This window comes from Muntiacus reevesi, chromosome X (assembly GCF_963930625.1).
Source record: "Muntiacus reevesi chromosome X, mMunRee1.1, whole genome shotgun sequence".
Lineage (NCBI taxonomy): Eukaryota > Metazoa > Chordata > Mammalia > Artiodactyla > Cervidae > Muntiacus > Muntiacus reevesi.
The window spans coordinates 56,244,296-56,262,740 of record NC_089271.1 but is presented as its reverse complement, the minus strand read 5'-3'; the positions used below and the strand labels follow the sequence as shown (position 1 = coordinate 56,262,740).

Below are 18,445 nucleotides of genomic sequence, written 5' to 3'. Positions count from 1 at the left end.
AGCTTCTCCTTGCCTTTATTCCTTAAATTATCTTACACAGAGCTTTATCTTAAACTCTCAGTGTGACAGGATTATACCTAGCAGAGTGTCCTTACTTGTCCTTGAGTGACTGTATTGCTGCACTCTGGGGTATGAAGGTTTTCCTGTTCATTTGGCTGCCTGGGTGTATATCATTGATTTCCCCCATCACCACCACCACTTCATGGGCGTGTCACTTGAAACTGGGCCTTCCAAGAGGATGGCCACCCTGTCACCAAAATGTGCTCAGGACATATACATATGAATCTGCTCATCTGATGGTTTTTTGAAGTTGCCAAAATTACACCTTTGTGAATAACAACACTTGTTCAAGAGACTAAAAATAAATTACACAGTTTATTGCTCAGTTGTGTCCGACTCTTTGTGACCCCATGGACTGTACTCGCCAGGCTCCTCTTTCCATAGGATTTTCCAGGCAAGAATACTGGAGTGGGTTGCCATTTCCTCCTTCAGGGGATCTTCCCAATCCAGGGATCGAACCTGAGTTTCCTGTGTCTCCTGCATTGAAGGCAGAATCTTTACAGCTGAGTCACTGGGGAAGCCCCCATGTAGTAGTTTACTACCAGAAAGTAATTTGGGAATTTTGTCATCATGTTTTAAAATAGCAATCACATGCTCAATATCGCTAATTATTAGAAAAGTGCAAATCAAAACTACAATGAAATATCACCTCACATTGGTCAGAATGGTCATCATACATTTTGTGTCCCAAATCATTTTGTGAGGTGAGATTACCCTGATACCAAATCGGACAAAGGCAATACGAGAAAAGAAAACTGCAGACCAGTATCCCTCATGAACATAGACACAAAAATCCTTAAAAAAAAAAAAAAAGCTAATAGAATTCAGCAATATGTAAAACATTTATACAAGCAAGACTGGTTTTAAAGAAGCAATGCTGGTTCGCTATTTTAAAATTAATCAATGTAGTCTACCATATTAACAGGCTAAACAACAAAATATAATGATATGAACTAATACAGAAAAAGCATTTGATAAAGTTCAACATCTGTTCATTGTAAAACCCTCAGAAAAGTAGCAATTGGTGGGAACGTCCTCACATTGATGACAAACATCTACAAAAACTCTATAGACTTAACATTACACTTATTGGTGAAAGACTGACTGCTTTCCCCTTAAGACTGGGGACAAAGCAAGGATGTCTGCTCACATCACTCTTGTTTAACACAGTTTTGTGGACACCTTATCTTCAACAAAGGAGGCAAGAATATACAAAGGAAAAAAGACAACCTCTTTAACAAGTGGTGCTGGGAAAACTGGTCAACCACTTGTAAAGAATGAAACTAGAACACTTTCTAACACCATACACAAAAATAAACTCAAAATGGATTAAAGATCTAAATGTAAGACCAGAAACTATAAAACTCCTAGAGGAGAACATAGGCAAAACACTCTCCAACATAATTCACAGCAGGATCCTCTATGACCCACCTCCAAGAATACTGGAAATAAAAGCAAAAATAAACAAATGGGACCTAATGAAACTTAAAAGCTTTTGCACAACAAAGGCAACAATAAGCAAGGTGAAAAGACAGCCCTCAGAATGGGAGAAAATAATAGCAAACGAAGCAACAGACAAAGGATTAATCTCAAAAATATACAAGCAACTCCTGCAGCTCAATTCCAGAAAAATAAATGACCCAATCAAAAAATGGGCCAAAGAACTAAACAGACATTTCTCCAAAGAAGACATACAGATGGCTAACAAACACATGAAAAGATGCTCAACATCACTCATTATCAAAGAAATGCAAATCAAAACCAGAATGAGGTAGCATTACACACCAGTCAGGATGGCTGCTATCCAAAAGTCTACAAGCAATAAATGCTGGAGAGGGTGTGGAGAAAAGGGAACCCTCTTACACTGTTGGTGGGAATGCAAACTAGTACAGCCGCTATGGAGAACAGTGTGGAGATTCCTTAAAAAACTGGAAATAGAACTGCCATATGACCCAGCAATCCCACTCCTGGGCATACACACTGAGGAAACCAGATCCGAAAGAGACATGTGCACCCCGGTGTTCATCGCACCACTGTTTATAATAGCCAGGACATGGAAGCAACCTAGATGCCCATCAGCGGACCAATGGATAAGGAAGCTATGGTACATATACAGTATGGAATATTACTCAGCCATTAAAAAGAATTCATTTGAATCAGTTCTAATGAGATGGATGAAACTGGAGCCCATTATACAGAGTGAAGTAAGCCAGAAAGATAAAGACCAATACAGTATACTAATGCATATATATGGAATTTAAAAAGATGATAACGATAACCCTATATGCAAAACAGAAAAAGAGACACAGATGTACAGAACAGACTTTTGGACTCTGTGGGAGAAGGTGAGGGTGGGATGTTCTGAGAGAATAGCATTGAAACAAGTATACTATCAAGGGTGAAACAGATCACCAGCCCAGGTTGGATGCATGAGACAAGTGCCCAGGGCTGGTGCACTGGGATGTCCCAGAGGGATGGAATGGAGAGAGAGGTGGGAAGGTGGGATCGGGATGGGGAACACATGTAAATCCATGGCTGATTCATGTCAATGTATGGCAAAAACCACTACAATATTGTAAAGTAATTAGCCTCCAACTAATAAAAATAAATGGAAAAAAAAAACACAAGAAAAGGAAATAAAAGGGACACTGGTTGGAAAAGAAAAGATAAAACTGTCTCTATTTGCAAACTACCTTCCTAGAACTAATATGTGAATTTGGCAAAGTGGCAGGATATAAGATCAACCCACAAAAACTATGCTTCTATATCTTGGCAATGAACATATGGAAATTGAAATTGAAGATAGAATAACATTTAAAATAGCTCAAAAAGAAGAAGAAATACTTAGAAGTAAATATAACAAAATGTGCACAGACACTGTGTAATGAAAACTATAAAATATTGATAAAAGAAATCAAAGAAGATCAAATAAACAGAGAAACCTGTCATGTTCATGGACTGGAAGACTCAACAAGGTAAAGGTGTCAATTCTCCCCAAACTGATAAATCAGGTTTAACACAATTTCTTTGAAAACCCCAGCACAATTTTTTTTAGGATGCGGACAAGCTCATTCTAAAATATATATGGAAAGGAACTAGAATAGCTATGATAATTTTGAAAAAGAAGGATAAAGTGGAAGGACCCACTCTACCTGATGCTTAAGTTGAACATATAGCTATAGTTATCAAAACAGTATGGTTCTGGTGGAGGTACATACATATAAATCAACTGGGCAAACAGAAACAGACTCACATGCATACCACCAACTGATTTCTGGCAAAGGAACAAAAACAATTCAATGGAATAAGGACAGTCTTTTTAACAAATTGTTCTGGAACAACTGGATGAAAGTGAAAGAAAAAGTCGTTCAGTCAAGTCTGACTCTTTGCAACCCCATGGACTATACAGTCCATGGAATTCTCCAGGCCAGAATACTGGAGTGGGTAGCCATTCCCTTCTCCAGGGGACCTTCCTGACCCAGGGATTGAACCCAGGTCTGTCACATTGCAGGTGAATTCTTTACCAGTTGAGTACCAGGGAAGCCCAGAACAACTGGATAGCCACAGATAAAATAAAACTTCAACCTGAACCTCATGTTTAATATTAAAAATTAAGTCAAAATGGATCACAGATATAAATGTAAAACATAAAACTAAAAAATCTTTTAGAAGATAACATAAAAGCAAATCTTTGGGACTAGTGCTTGATGAAGAGTTCTTTAGCATTAACACCAAAAGCATGATGCATTTTAAAAAACATAACTTGCATCTCATCAAAATTAAAAGTTTTGCTTTTGCTTTATGACAGACTCTGTTAAAAGGATTAAAAGACAAGCTACAGAGTAGGAAAAAATATTCACAAAACACCTATCTGAAAACAGATTAGTTTCTAGAACAAATGCAAAACTCAATAAGAAACAAACAATACAACTAGAAGATAAGACAAAAAACTTGAACAGATATTTCACCATAGATATTCAACATCATTAGCCATGAGAAATGCAAATTAAGACCACAATGAGGTATCCCCACATACCTATTAGAGCAGGTAAAATAAAAAGTATCAATACCAAATGCTGGCAAGGATGTGGAAAAATTGGATCTTTCATATACACAGTCATTTTGTGACCTTTTATCATGTAGGAGCTGTTATTTTTAAGTGCTAATTTATATATCACTGTAATATTTTCACAACAATCCAATTATTATATGTGTACATATACAGCTTGTGTGCATCAGGGAAAGGGGCCCATGCTCTCAGCTCTGGGCAGAACTATTTCAATGGCCCAATTTTTGAAATGGGTTTGAGAATGGGCAAAATGTCAAAAGTCAACTCTCTACTCTCATTGTATAATTATTTGGTCCTATATATAATGAGAGGTGGGGTCATCAGAAAAGGAACTTACAAAATAGCCTGAAAAACACGATTTAACCTGGCTCTGAGCATCCAGGGCATCTACTGGGTGACAAGGTAAACTGGAGCAGGAAGTAATCACAGAGAGGTCACCAAATGCAGATTCTCAACTGTATGCAGGGTAAACCTTCTTTGCTCTTATTTTGCTACACAGAACAGAGATGGTACCATCTTATGTCTCAAGTTTAAAGCCAAAAATCTGTACGTTTTCTTCTTCAGATTTCTATTTCCATAGATGAACTATTTTCCTTCATGTGACTCTTGAGATTCATACCAAGAAACTGAAATTCTAATCATCCCAGATTTTCTAACACAAAAACAGTTACTAACACAGCAAGCCTTTTGGGCAGTATAGTACAGTAGTAAAGAGCATGCCAGGGTTCAAATCTCAGCTTCTTCACTTACAGCTTTGTGACCTTGGGCAAGTTACTGCTCTATGTCTCAGTTTCCTCAGCTCTAAAATGAACATAATAGTATTAGCTCCCTTATAGGAATGCTATGAGGATTATCTTAATGTAAGTGTTAGCATCTCAAACAACAGCTGCAGCACAAGTTTTAGCTATTAGAAGACTCTTATTGATAAATCCACCCAGGTTCTGCAGACCCACCCAGATCTGAGGCTGAGATGTAGTAGCTCAGAAATGGTGCAGCCAGCACCAACAACTCCTGGTGACAACCAATGGTGGCCATGCCCAGCAACCCCTACCTCCCATCAATATAAAAGTTCCAGAGGGGAGAGACTATTCTCTCAAACCCGTTTTCTCCCTGACCCCAAGGATCACCATAAGATCCTTGTTGGTTCTTTCTTCTCCAAACTAGGTGTGCTCCACAGTTGTCAGTTCCACACAAACCAGCAGCCAGCAGAGAAAGGGAAAAAAATTGCTATCTTGTGGATTTTCAGAGAATTCTTCATACCTATGTGCCACCGGAGTCTTCTCATCCCTAGCATGCTTACCCTCTGCAGATCTGAAACTGAGGCAGGTGGTGAGAGCACCTCCCATGATGTAGAGTGCACACTCAGAGCTAGAGGGACCTGGAGAAAAGCTGACAGCATGCTTTCATTTAATGTGAAGACATATGGAGGCCCAAAGTCATGAAGAGCTTGTCTTAAACCAGGGCCAGAGTTAGTGTATGGGTCTCTCAACCCATTTCAATGTCCTCTTTACTGTAAGATGCTGGACCAGCTCACAAGCACAGCTTGGAATTCAAATGCTCTTAAAAAAAACTTAAACTTGGGTCACTGCTCCTCCATCCTGACACAGCTAACAAAACCACAGGCAGGGGATGTCCATGAGGCTGCAAGAAATGAGGGTGATGCAGGAAATGTCACCTCTTCTGTGCATGCAAGCTAGAAGAGGCGCAGCATAGTTTCCTCCTAAAACAAAACTCTATTGCTTCTCCTTACTTCCAGCTGATGAGCTTATTTTTCAAGGCCGTAGACTTGATTTCAGAGGAGTATGAAATGCCAGACACTGTCAGCAACTATGTCTATTCCCTGTCCTGTAGCTTTAAGACTTTTTGAATTCCTGCCTTAATGTCTCAGTGTTAGCAAGGTCCAGGTGTTTCTTACTCTGCTTTTGTACCCACAAACATTTTAATGATTTTTTTTTCCATGAAAAATTCAATACTCTGAATTTTTATTTATTTTTTTAAAATTTTAATCCTTCCCCAAACAAAACAAAAAAAAAATATATAAAAGGCTTCCATGTGCTAAGCTGAATGTAGCAGCCTCTGCATGGGAATATTGACATATAAATAGACACAAAACTGGCCTTGTTTCAAACCAACCTTATATTAAGCCATGACAACATGGGCGTCGTGCCTCCACCAATGATCCAGACAGTGAAGAAGACGATGAGGAGAGTGGTCGTGAACATCATCTGGCGTGCGTAGGATGCCGTGTCTCGGATGGCCAGTGCAAATGCCATCGCTCCCCTGAGGCCTGGGGACCAAAGAGGAAGCTCTCTTGTCATAAGGATAAATAACAATGTGTCCCCAGGCCCACTGCTTAGTCACACAGGTTTAATAAATTGTATCTGCTTATGCTTCAAGAGTCAAGTTGTTTTCTATAGAAAGAACCTTAAAGGAATTTAAACGATTTCCTCCTATTTAAAGTTTTCTTTTGCAAAATGCCCAAAGGCAATAAGAAAAACACCGCCCTGTTTTGAACAGCACACTGTGAGAATCCCATATGTGAATACCCCATAGTTTGGGATCTAATTTCGTGTGTGGCTAAATTAACAACTTTTATAGATCTACTGAGAGTACCTGTGAAGCTTATCCCATACCCGTGGAATCACAATGATGCTAGTATCTGGCAATCAGCAAGAAACTCAAGCACCAATGTCTACTCATCAGAAAAAGTAGAAAAATACAACTGCCCATCAAACCAAATGTGCATATGGCCTTGTTGTTGTTTTGTTGCTCAGTCATGTCTGACACTTTGTGATCCCATTAACTGTAGCCTGCCAGGCTCCTCTGTCCATGGGATTTCCCAGGCAAGGGTATGGGGTGCGTTACCATTTCCTTCTCCAGGAACCCACATCTCCTGTATTGGCAGGCAGGTTCTTTACCACTGAGCCACCAGGGAAGCCCCTTAGAATAATAACACTCTTTCATTACTGAAAGAATTCTCCTGCTAGTATCATGAAATAAAAAGAAATATAAATAATAATATAAGTTTTCCAAGTCTGTGATTCAAGCACTACCCAAGTGCTATATAGTCATTATAAACTTAAGATACAGGCTAGGTATGAATGTGAAATGTTTAAAACAGCATTTCCTTAGCAAAGCCAAGCAGAGAAGTAACAATATAACCTGATCTATATCAGGGGATGAAGACTTCTTCTATAAAGGGTCAGATACTAAATATTTTAGGCTTTGTGGGCCAAGAGGAAAAATCAAGGATATTATGTAGGTATGTACATAAAAGAGAAAAAAAATCTCCACAAAATTTTATTGATAAAAACCAAAAGTATAATAAGTGTAATATATAAGTACCCTATTATAAGAGCTTCCCTAGTAGCTCAGCTGGTAAAGAATCCACCTGCAATGCAGGAGACCCCGGTTCAATTCCTGGCCTGGGAAGATCCACTGGAGAAGGGATAGGCTACCCACTCCAGTATTCTTGGGCTTCCCTGGTGGCTCGGATGGTAAAGAACCCGCTTGCAATGTGAGAGACCTCGATCCCTTGGTTGGGAAGATCCCCTGGAGGAAGGCATGGCAACACACTCCAGTATTCTTGCCTGGAGAATCCCCATGGATAGAGGAACCTGGTGGGCTACAGTCCATGGGGTCACAAAGAATCAGACATGACTGAGCAACTAAGCACAGTATACAGCATAAATTCCTATTCACCATGGGTAAGACTGCCTGCATAGTATGAGAATGAAAAGTTATACTCACTATATTTATTTGTATATTTTCCCACTTTTCCCAACGATTTCATGATTTCATTCATCTGAGAACTTCACTGCAATTCACTGGAGCAACTCAATAAAAGTTGTATTAAAAAACAAAGCAAGGTTGATGTTCTCTATTAATTTGTCCTATTGAAATACTGACACACATCTAGATCATCCTACAGCCAGCTATGACACCACTTAATATTTCGACCTTTAAATGGATGCTATCTCAAAGAAGAAAACCTGAGGGTCAGAGAGTGATAATGTGTGTTCCATTTTTCTTTATTAGGTAAACAATGTAAGTACTATGAAAGTGGTATTTCTTTCATAGCCTTGAGGAAAATAATTTTGATAGGAGATACCTTTAAACAGTACTGTGTATCTCTGTCTTTTAACACAGAAAATGATGAACACACTTTATCTAGGTGACCAAGTTATCTCCAATTTATCTTCCTCTTTTCCACTGGCATTTTTTCTCATATGTATGGAGGCTCTGCTCTGTCTTGCCCTCCTGAGAAGCCTCTAATGTTTCCCAGATGCTCTTGAATAAAAGCCCAATTCTTTGGCATGGCACTGGGGCTTCTCTGTGGTCTAGACTCCAGCAATGATTCTCAAAGTGTGGTCCTCAAACCACCATCAGCAGCAGCAACAGCTGAGAAAATATTAGAGCTGCAAATTATTGGGGCCCACCCCATTCCTTCAGAATCACTCTCTGGTGGTAGGGCCCAGAAATCAGCTTTAACCAGCCCAATAGGTGATTCACGTGCAACTTGAAGGTTTGCACCAATTCACACGAAATTTCCCTTTCCAACCTCACCCACATTCTGTATCAGCCTGTGTGTCTCATGTTTAAACCAGACCATTACCCTTCCCTAAAAAGGCCACGCACATCAATGCTTTCCTGCCCTTCCAACCTGCTGCCTCCTGAAATGCCACTGCATCCAAGCCCAGTTGGAAGGCTACGCACTGGATGAAGATGGCCCTGGGCCCTGCTTTTCTCCACATTTATACCACATCTCATGTGTGCAATTCACCACCCTCTCTTGGGAGAAAGTTAGCTTTTTGTATAGTGTCTCCCCTCAGTGGACTGTGAGCTCCCTGTGGACTGTGAGCTGGTTTCTATATCCTCCACAACCTAGAAGCATGGCTTTTATGAAGGGAATGCCCAATAAATGTGTGTCAAAGTGAAAGGAAATCTTTAGGGTTGGCTGTGTACTTAAATGGAGATGCAAGGGAGTACTAGACAACACAATTACTTTCCTGAGCAGTGCCTAATGATATGATTTCAGTATGACTCTCTGAGGCCTCCAAGAACTACTGTGTGGCAGTAAAGGGCTGCCACTTGCTGTCCCTCTTGTATATCCCCTCCCCCTTCCCAGACAGAGGTACCTCTAAGGGTCACAGTGGCCTTTTGCCCCACTATCTTCTCCCTCTGCTCTGCAGGGATGCTCTTACTTGAGTCTTGTCTATAAAATTGGATGTTTTACACTCTCACTGAACCATCTGTTCATGCCAATTGCTCTCTCCTTTCTTTTCCTTCACATATTTCTTTATTGTCCTTTGTCTCTTCAATGGCTTCTCCACTTTTCTCGGCTTTATAGTGAACAGGGGGCATCTGGGAGACAGTGTAAGTCAAGCAGAACTATCATGGCTCTTATCTTCCAGTTTGGGATTCATCTTGCTAATGTGAGTGTATTTTATATCTTAGAAAGTTAAAGCTAGGAGGGATCTCAATTGATTATTTCAATTTCATTATGAGAGAACACTGAAGCTGGGAGGTGTCAAATAATTTGGCCTGTAACTCTTCATCATTAAAGACTTATTTTCCTTCTAATTATAGGTCTGAAGCCCTTCTGGAAGATTAAGGGTTATGAACACCCACTAGAAAACAATTAAGCACTCTAAATACATATATATATCTCCAGGTATATATCTCCTTGGGTGGTAGAGATAAACATGCAAATATTTTAGAGGAAAATGTTCACATGTGGTAATATGGTTTACAAAATCAGTATCAGCTCTATTTAACATGTCTGTCTGTCTACTCAGCACTGCAGGGGATCCCAAAGAACCAGAAACTTGAATTTCTGTCTTTTTATGAACCTTATTGATTGCATTTAATCATTCTTACACTGCCTGCTTAATAAAACTCACTTTATTGACTTTTTTACCTGAAAACATCATCATGTGTTGAAAATTCCAGCCAATCTTGTGTCTTCTGCCCAAGTTGAGGAAGAAGGAAAGTGGGTAGATGTGGGCGGCTCTGCCCAAGAAGATGGCAACCTGACCACCAGGTGGAGGTTAAGGGCTCAACATGTTTCCCAAATGGCATTTTCACACAATCTCTGATTGAGCGGAGAATTTCAGGAACACCATGACACTTTATTATGATCAGGAGAGTTGCACAGAGAAGGCAGGCTGTCTCATTTGCCTCTAAACAAGTCTCAGCAGCAAGTGGGATTTGACTGGCCAATTTTTCCAACCTCCAGCTCACAGAGATAATTTCTGGCCTGTTAAACACACTGCTGTAACTTTTTGATCTGATTAAACTGATACAGACCAAGTCTCTGATCTATCTAAAAAAAATGAGTCCAGAGAGAAGCTAAGGTACCATGACTGTGGTACAGAGTTAAGAGAAGTAAAGAGTGTGTTTGGACTCTACTGGGAGGAAAAAAAAAATCATAAGAAGAAAAAAATTACTAACCTGAGTCAAACTATAAACAGAAGGTTTGCTGGGTAAGGTTGTAAGCTTTGGTAAACATTCGGGGTGTGTATGACCAGGAAGAGCCTACAAGTAAGAGGTGGAGAAGCTTACAGTATTTATACAATGAAGACACATTCATATTCCTCACAAGATCAGCCTGGGGAGAGTTCTCTGCCAAAGTGGCTAACATGTCTTTGGGGAGGTAAGAGATGGAGGAAAGGCAGAGTGTGGAAGAGGAACTCACTGCGCAAACCAAAGAATTCAGGGAAGCTGGTCATTCGTCACTTGCTGAGTTTAGAACAGAGCCCAACAGAGAGAGGCACACTGCCCTGCTCACAGCAGGAAATCACTGTGCAAGCCAGAGGAACAGGGAGCTTCCGTTTCAGCAGAGCAACCACCAGCTGCCGGAGCTGCAGCTGTTTCAGACAGAAGCGAGGGTGGGACTCTCTTCTGTCTTCCCTAGGATATAATTCGAACTTCTCCTCTGCTTCTTTTCTCTCTCTCCCTCTTTTCCTTTTTGCTACTGTTGTGTTTGTTTTGTTTTTAACAGGAGGGAAGAGCAGTCCTCAAGTGGAAGTGGCCTTCAGGATTCACAGAGGCCCTGGCTCCCCCCTGAACAAGGCCCCCCACCATAAACAAGGGCAGTGCTTTCACTATGTCTCACAGGATGCCATGCCAAGAATACAAATCACAGCGACATGCAAGGTCTTTCTTAAGAATAAAAACACTGATCTGCCAGATCTTTAGCTCTTTGTCTGGTGAGTGTGTAAACCTAGGAAATGAGCCCAGTTGAAGCAGATAATACTCTTAACAGGCAGGAGTCTGGCATGGCATGAGGCCACTGTCTCTCTCTCTAGCTGCTTGGTGAGTATCAGTTATTCCTCCATAATAAGTGAAAAGTTCAGAAGAGAAAAACACTCCTCTTTGGGGGTCCAACATCCCAAGATTTAAGGATACCCATGAGGCCTCAGAAAAGGCAAAAGGGAATAGGCAGCAATAGTGGCCTCCTGCTCTGGGTTTGGAGCTGAACTGCTATAGTTTCAAAGCCCAAAAGAGTTCACTTTAATGAAAACAATAGGGTCTGAGGCCAAGAGAGCAAAACCCTCATCTATCAATGCACTGCTGGGCATTCATGTATCTCCTCACTTCAGAGGAGCCAACCCCCAAACTGTCTCTTGTCCAAAAAACTGCTGTCACAATGGGACTAAATCAAGGAACCAAGTATTTCTCCATTTTATCTTCCATTCCTCTCCATTTCCTTTTTTGAAAAAAAAGGAGGGGGATCTTTTCCACCATGGGGAGGCGTGGGTGAAAGCACACACACCATGTGCAGGCTGCCTGTAACCACGTGCAGTTGAGAGCAAGGGTCACAGAAACTTAACCTCTTGGATTGGAATTCATGTGCCAATGAGAAAAAAAAACAATTTGGGGGACAGATATGGGTTGTCGATTTTTAGATCTCTTAGGAAAGATGCTTTACAAAACAAACTACCACCTGCCAACCACCTGTGTAACAGAAAGGCCATCTGACACAGAAAATGAAGAAAAGGTTAACTAGAAACAATACCCTGAATAGTCATTGGAAGGACTGATGCTGAAGCTGAAGTTCCAAAACTTGTGGTCACTTGATGTGAAGAGCCAACTCGATGGAAAAAAAAACCCTGATGCTGGGAAAGACTGAGGGCAACAGGAGAAGAGGGTGACAGAGGATGAGATGGTTGGATGGCATCACCAACTCAATGGACATGAGTTTAAGCAAACTCCAGGAGATGGTGAAGGACAAGGAAGCCTGGCACGCTGCAGTCCATGGGGTCGCAAAGAGTAGGACAAGACTTAGTCACTAAAAAACAACATCAACACAGAAAACTCGGAAAGGGCAACTGGAATCAACATCAGTCCTTGAAATCAAATACTTTTAGCTTTATACATTACCATTTAACCTTTCTTCTCATCATAAAGACACCACGAACCAGTGCTGGTTCAGTCACCTCCCCGCCAAACCAGAGATTATTGTTGTTACAGCTTCCCTGGAAGCAGTCATCTCTCTGTGTAGAAAATGGTGGAACCAAAAAAGGATACGAAAGCTCCAATGATGAAAACAGGGCTGAAAACATGCTTCTGGAAGGTAAACAGTGCCAGGCCCATGTAGGAGAAGATGAAGTTCTCTGCCAGGAAGTGTAATACCTCAAAGAGCTGCACGGAAAGGGAAAAGCAAACCATAAACCCCATGGGTCCGCTCCCTCGTATTGCAGATCACTGGTGAGGACACACTGCTCTCCCTCACCTGCTTCGTTCGGCTTCTGGATTCCACTGACAGATTGTTGTAGGTGTAATGAGCTTGTGTGATTCCACAGAAAAGGACAGCTACCACACCTGGCAAGAGAATTCAAGAAAAATCCATAGGGGGCAGGGAAAGAAGCTGGAAACAATCTCTCCCTGAAACAAAAAGTTAAGGTAGGAAAAACCAGCATATCCCACTTCCTGAAAGTTTTGGAAAGTTGCCTATTACTGAAAGTGCCCCCGCCCCCACTTCTCATATCAACCTTTGCTTTTCCCAACTCTGCTCTCCTTCAAAGTCAAGGCCCTCAATTTTCCCCCTTGCTCCAGTTTTAAGGGTATTCTCTCCCCTCTTCTAAACTCCTACTGAATTGACCACCTCGATGTGGCATTTCGCATTCACTCCCTCATAGAGACTGTGAAGTGTGTACCGGTCACATAGTTGTCATATTCCTCTCTGTTTGCTGAATGAATGAACTTAATTTCAAACCAATGCTTAGTATTTTTGCATGGTCCAGGGATTCAGACAAAATGGATCCAGAGTACTAGTCCATTTATCCCAGCCCTGAAAAAACTAGATTTCTGGTTAATAGTGATTATTTTGTTGTTCAAGACAATTAGCACACCTGGAGCTTTGCCTATATATTTACAGATGGTTGTCAAGTTTTAAAGGAAGTAGGTCACATAAAGATACATTGCAATATTTAGAAAAGATAATGAAAAGCACTTCCTAATTACCTGGGTTACGGAGAGCAACTATACTTGAGTTTTCTAACAGAACAAATCCAATGATTACTTTTTTTTAATGAGAGAATGTGAAGAAGTAACACAATCACCCACACTAATAATCTATGAATCTAGCACTATAAAAACACAGTCTTGAAAAGTGGTGATTAAACAGACCAGACACAAAACAAGGAAAAACTGTGCTCACACTCATCTGAGTAGATGCAAAATGATCTTTAAAAGGATATATATTTTGCTTGTTATCAGTACTGTCTGTAAAGTAACATAGCAATTCAGGGGAGGATACAAACAAGGTGGGCTTCCCTTGTGGCTCAGCTGGTCAAGAATCTGCCTGAAATGCGGGTAGACCTGTGTTCAATTCCTGGGTTGGTAAGATGCCATGGAGTAGGGAACGGCTACCCACTCCAGTATGCTGGCCTGGAGAATTCCATGGACTGTATAGTCCATGGGACTGCAAAGAGTTGGACACGACTGAGCGACTTTCACTTTCAATTTACAAACAAGGTATTAATATATTCAGTAACTTTTGCAGCTAGGCATCTACTTGCGGTCAGAATGAGTACTCAAAGATGTAACTGAGTTTGAAACAATAAAGCTTATCCTTTAAAAAATATATAGCTTTGGGGGAAACTAAACTATTCCTAAGGCAGCACACAGGCCTCACTCGGCAATCCTGCATATGGACATTCTGTGAGCGGTTTATCAACTCCAGACCACAGCTATTAAGAATTTTGCCCTCCCCTCAAGCTCCCACAGCTCCAGCCACAGTGAGGGTAAAGGTGACCCAAGGGCAGAGGAAACCCACCTGTGAACCCACAGGCTTCCGCCAAAAGGAACGTGCTCCACGACATCAAAAAGAAGAGTGCAGTCTCCAGCAGGGGAAAGCAGTGCAGCTTAGTGAACTTGGTCACGTCAGCTCCTGTCAAGGAACTGTCTCCAGCAACGAGTATCATGGTCACTGAGAATCATTCTCTGTTAGCCCAGGACCCCTCCCCAAAGGGCTACTCTTTCCACTTCAATTCTTCCTTTGGGGCCCCAAAGCTGCTGCATGGTTTTGAATATAAAGAAAATGAAGCTTCTCCAGTAGAATGGAGGTTTCTGAGGGCTGGGAGTCCAGGGATAGGGAGAATACTATTCAACAGGCACACAGTTTCTGTTGCAGATGATGAGAAAGGTTCTGGAAAAGGTGGCGATGGTCACACAACACCAATGGATGCACCTAATTCCACTGAATTGCATATTTAAAATGGTTAAAGTGGCAAACTTTATGTTAGGCATATTTTACCACAATTAAAAAATAATAATAACGTAATATATTAAAAACCAATGAATTGTACACTTCAAATGGGTGAACTGTACAGCATGTGAATTTCCTCTCAATAAAGCTGTTTTGTTTTTTTTTTTTTTTCTTAAATCAAGCTTTCCAAGAGAACTGGAAATGGGCTCTCTATGCTCCTGGCAATGCCCATATTTCTGAGATGCACAGTTGAGGCCTGAGGTATGACTTGCAGGTGGGTTCCGGCAGTGCTAGGAGTGCCTCAGGCAGGCCTCGGAAGATGAGGCAGGGAGACTCTGACCTCTGTGAATTACTAAGGCCTGAGTCCATCACAGGTGCCTAATGCACGCATGAGGGATAGAGGGAGGGAGAAACGCACAACTCCAGGGGTAACTACAAAGTGCTGTCACTTTTTGGGATTGGCAATTCCCTTCCTCACACTGCCATTCCACGGAGTGGTGGCAGCGCGGGGTGGGGGTGGGGGGCAGCGCAGCTTAGAACCATGTCATGAGTGGTTTCACTGAGCAATATAAGTCCTCAGAGCATCAGAGAGCCTTGAGGAAGAAAGCAATCTACATCTGCATGGCCCAATATGATAGCTGCTGGCCCCATGTAACTACCCAACACTTAAATATGGCTAGTCTGAATTGAGATATCCTGTAAGAGCAAAATACACACCATATTTCAAAGACTTGGTACAAAACCTGAAGGGATAAAATCTCATCACTAACTTGTATAAACTCCATTAATAGTCTGTGTATTTACTGTAGGCTGAAGAGATGGGGCTCACATTTGTGGCTCCCATTACATCTGTATTGGTCCCTGCTGATCTAAATGCTATTGGAAGAAGATCTGATGAAGAACTCAGCGCACTTGTGGAAGGCTTGCCTGCTCATTCCAACACTTTGCTTTTATGCTGGTTGGTTGACTGGCTTGTTGGTTTTTAACTCAATATCATGCAGTCCTTGGCTTAAGGAAGGCCACCTTGCTATAATTCCCACAGACATCCCCTGGCTAGTGAAGGCCATGTTAGCCCCATATGGCCTGGAACAGCGGATGACAGCAGCCAGTCTGGGGCTAAAGTACTTCACAGCCTGCTTCCTTCCAGCCTCCTGACAGGTGGTCTCCAATTCCCAGCCTCCTGGCTCTTCCACTGTTTCTGTGCTGCCTCCCACACCCCCCAAATGACGCTTCCTCCAAGTTCCTGTCTCCAACTGGTTTATAGGAAGAAGAGAAACACAAAGGTGAGGACACAGCTAAGCCCAGAGCTACACTCTCAAACATTTTCTCTGACTTTTAACTAGGCCATCGACTGTCAAGTTTCACAAAAGGATGACATTTCAGGGGCCCCCAGCCCCCAGTGGAATAACCAATTTAAGATTCATTTCTGAAAGGAGGAAATGAGAACTTTCTTTTCACAAGTGCAAGGTCACATAATCATACTCAGGCGGGTGCAGAAACCACAGAAAGGATATTAGAGCAGTCACGACACCAGTCACAGCTCCCATGGTAAAAGAGCCACTAAATATACCTAGAAAAATGCCAACTGATTTAAAAAAGGCAGCAGCATCAAAGGCGTGAGTGTTCAGCCCCGCTGGCTGGTAGGCAACAATAGACCTGGAGTTTAAAGAGAGAGAGAATTAGAAAATACTGGGTTGGTTTTACACCATGGTACTTACAAGTATCGACAAACATAGGTATCTACACTCTGTGGAGCACTCCCCATGGTGCATTCATTTAATTTAACTTGCAGTCGCCATATTATAAAGGTATCAGCATTCTGATCACTGCCCACTGGACAAAGCAGCATAACTTTATCAACTAAGTCTATAAACCTCATTTAGAAAAGCACCCAATTCAAAATTTAACACTTTTAAGGTGGGCCTCTAATTTTAGCCCAGAGCATTCAGGAAGCCAGAGTCTCTTTTCCCAGGCAGAAATATTGTTACTTACGAGGACAGTACAATGGCAACAGCATCATTTAGGACACTTTCTCCAAACAGAAGTGCGTAAAGGTCCACGTCTGCATGCAATTCATTAAATATCGCCAGTACGGTCACTAAAAGATGGGCCAAAAGCATATAAATTGGTTGCAGTTTCTGAATGAGGAGTGATATGATGCTTGATTCTAACACTGCGCTTTCCACTGTAATCCCATCACAATTTGAAAACACTTCTACTACAGAACTTTAAAAATAATCACAATGAATGTGACTTGGCTCTACTGATAAGTTGAAATCACTTTTTAGGCAGAAACCCTATTTTATTTTTTATTTTATTGAAGTATGGTTGATTTACTATGTTGTGTTAACGTCTGCTATACAGCAAAGTGATTCAGCTATACACATATATTCTTTTTCATATTATTTCCCATTATGGTTTATCACAGGACATTGAATATAGTTCCCTGTACTATACAGCAGGACCTTGCTGTTTATTTATTCTATATATAATAGTTTACATCTGCTAATCCCAAATTTCCAACCCATCACTTCCCTACCCCCCTCCATCTTGGCAACCACAAGTCTGTTTTCTATGTCTCTATGTGAGTCTGTTTCTGTTTCACAGATAGGTTCATTTCTGTTGTATTTTAGATTCGACATATAAATGATGTCATATACTATTTATCTTTCATTGTCCTATTTCACTTAGTATGATAATTTCTAGGTCCATCCACATTGCTGCAATGAAACTCTATTTTATTGATCATTGTGCTCCCAGATTCCAGCATAGGGTCAGGGCACAGAGAAGGCTTTACTAAAGATCTGTAAAATAATGCAAGTCCTCATTTAAGACAGACTATACATAATTACACTTCTCAAGGGTTTCACATTTCACAGGTATTTACAATCAACTTTTTTCCAGACCAGCAGCTCTCACACTTTTCATCTCAAGACTCCTTTACATCCTTAAAAAATTCTGAGGCTGGTAAAGAGTTTTAGTTCTGTGGGTTATAGCTTTCAATATTTACTGTATTGAGTAAAACAAAAAATTAAATATTTATTCATTTAAATTACTAGTAAACCCATTCTATGTTAACATTTTTTACTGAAAAATAATAATTTTTTCCATAAAATAGTGTAAAGACAACTACTGTTTTACATTTTCTCAGGTCTTTTTAATATCTGAAGTAATGGAACATGGTTTTCACATCTTTTTCTATATTTGATCAATAGGGAGTTACTGTCACAATTATGTAAGCCCTGGAAAACTCCACTCAACAGTACACTTATAAGAATGAATGTAAGCAAAAAAGACTAATGATATACTACTATTATTCTTAAATCAGTTTTGACCTTATGGAACCCCAAAAGGGTATTGGAGTTTCTGGATTTTGGTTCTACTGAAAGTTGGGGCCATATAACTCTTTGTCTTGGGGGCTACCTGGTGCGCCATAAGATAGTTTAGCAGTATCCCTGGCCTCTACCCACAAGATACCAGTAGCACCAAACACTCTCCCCTGCCAAGCTTTAACAACCAAAACTGTCTCCAGACATTGCTGAACATCTGCTGTGGCAGGGCAGAATCATCCCCAGTTAAGAACCACCACTCTAATCTGTACA

General features: G+C 41.0%; 1 protein-coding gene across 1 annotated transcript in view; it reads right to left on the bottom strand.

Annotated features, from left to right (window-relative positions):
* SLC9A7 (solute carrier family 9 member A7) overlaps nt 1-18,445 on the bottom strand; it is a 154,876-nt gene that overhangs the window by 33,325 nt on the left and 103,106 nt on the right. Inside the window, exons 6-12 of the mRNA XM_065915454.1 lie at nt 16,836-16,941; nt 16,358-16,499; nt 14,412-14,517; nt 12,867-12,955; nt 12,662-12,775; nt 10,050-10,161; nt 6,263-6,416 (exon numbers count right to left, since the gene is read on the bottom strand). Coding sequence (XP_065771526.1) covers nt 6,263-6,416; nt 10,050-10,161; nt 12,662-12,775; nt 12,867-12,955; nt 14,412-14,517; nt 16,358-16,499; nt 16,836-16,941 — 823 coding nt within the window. The remainder of the gene's footprint in view (nt 1-6,262; nt 6,417-10,049; nt 10,162-12,661; nt 12,776-12,866; nt 12,956-14,411; nt 14,518-16,357; nt 16,500-16,835; nt 16,942-18,445) is intronic.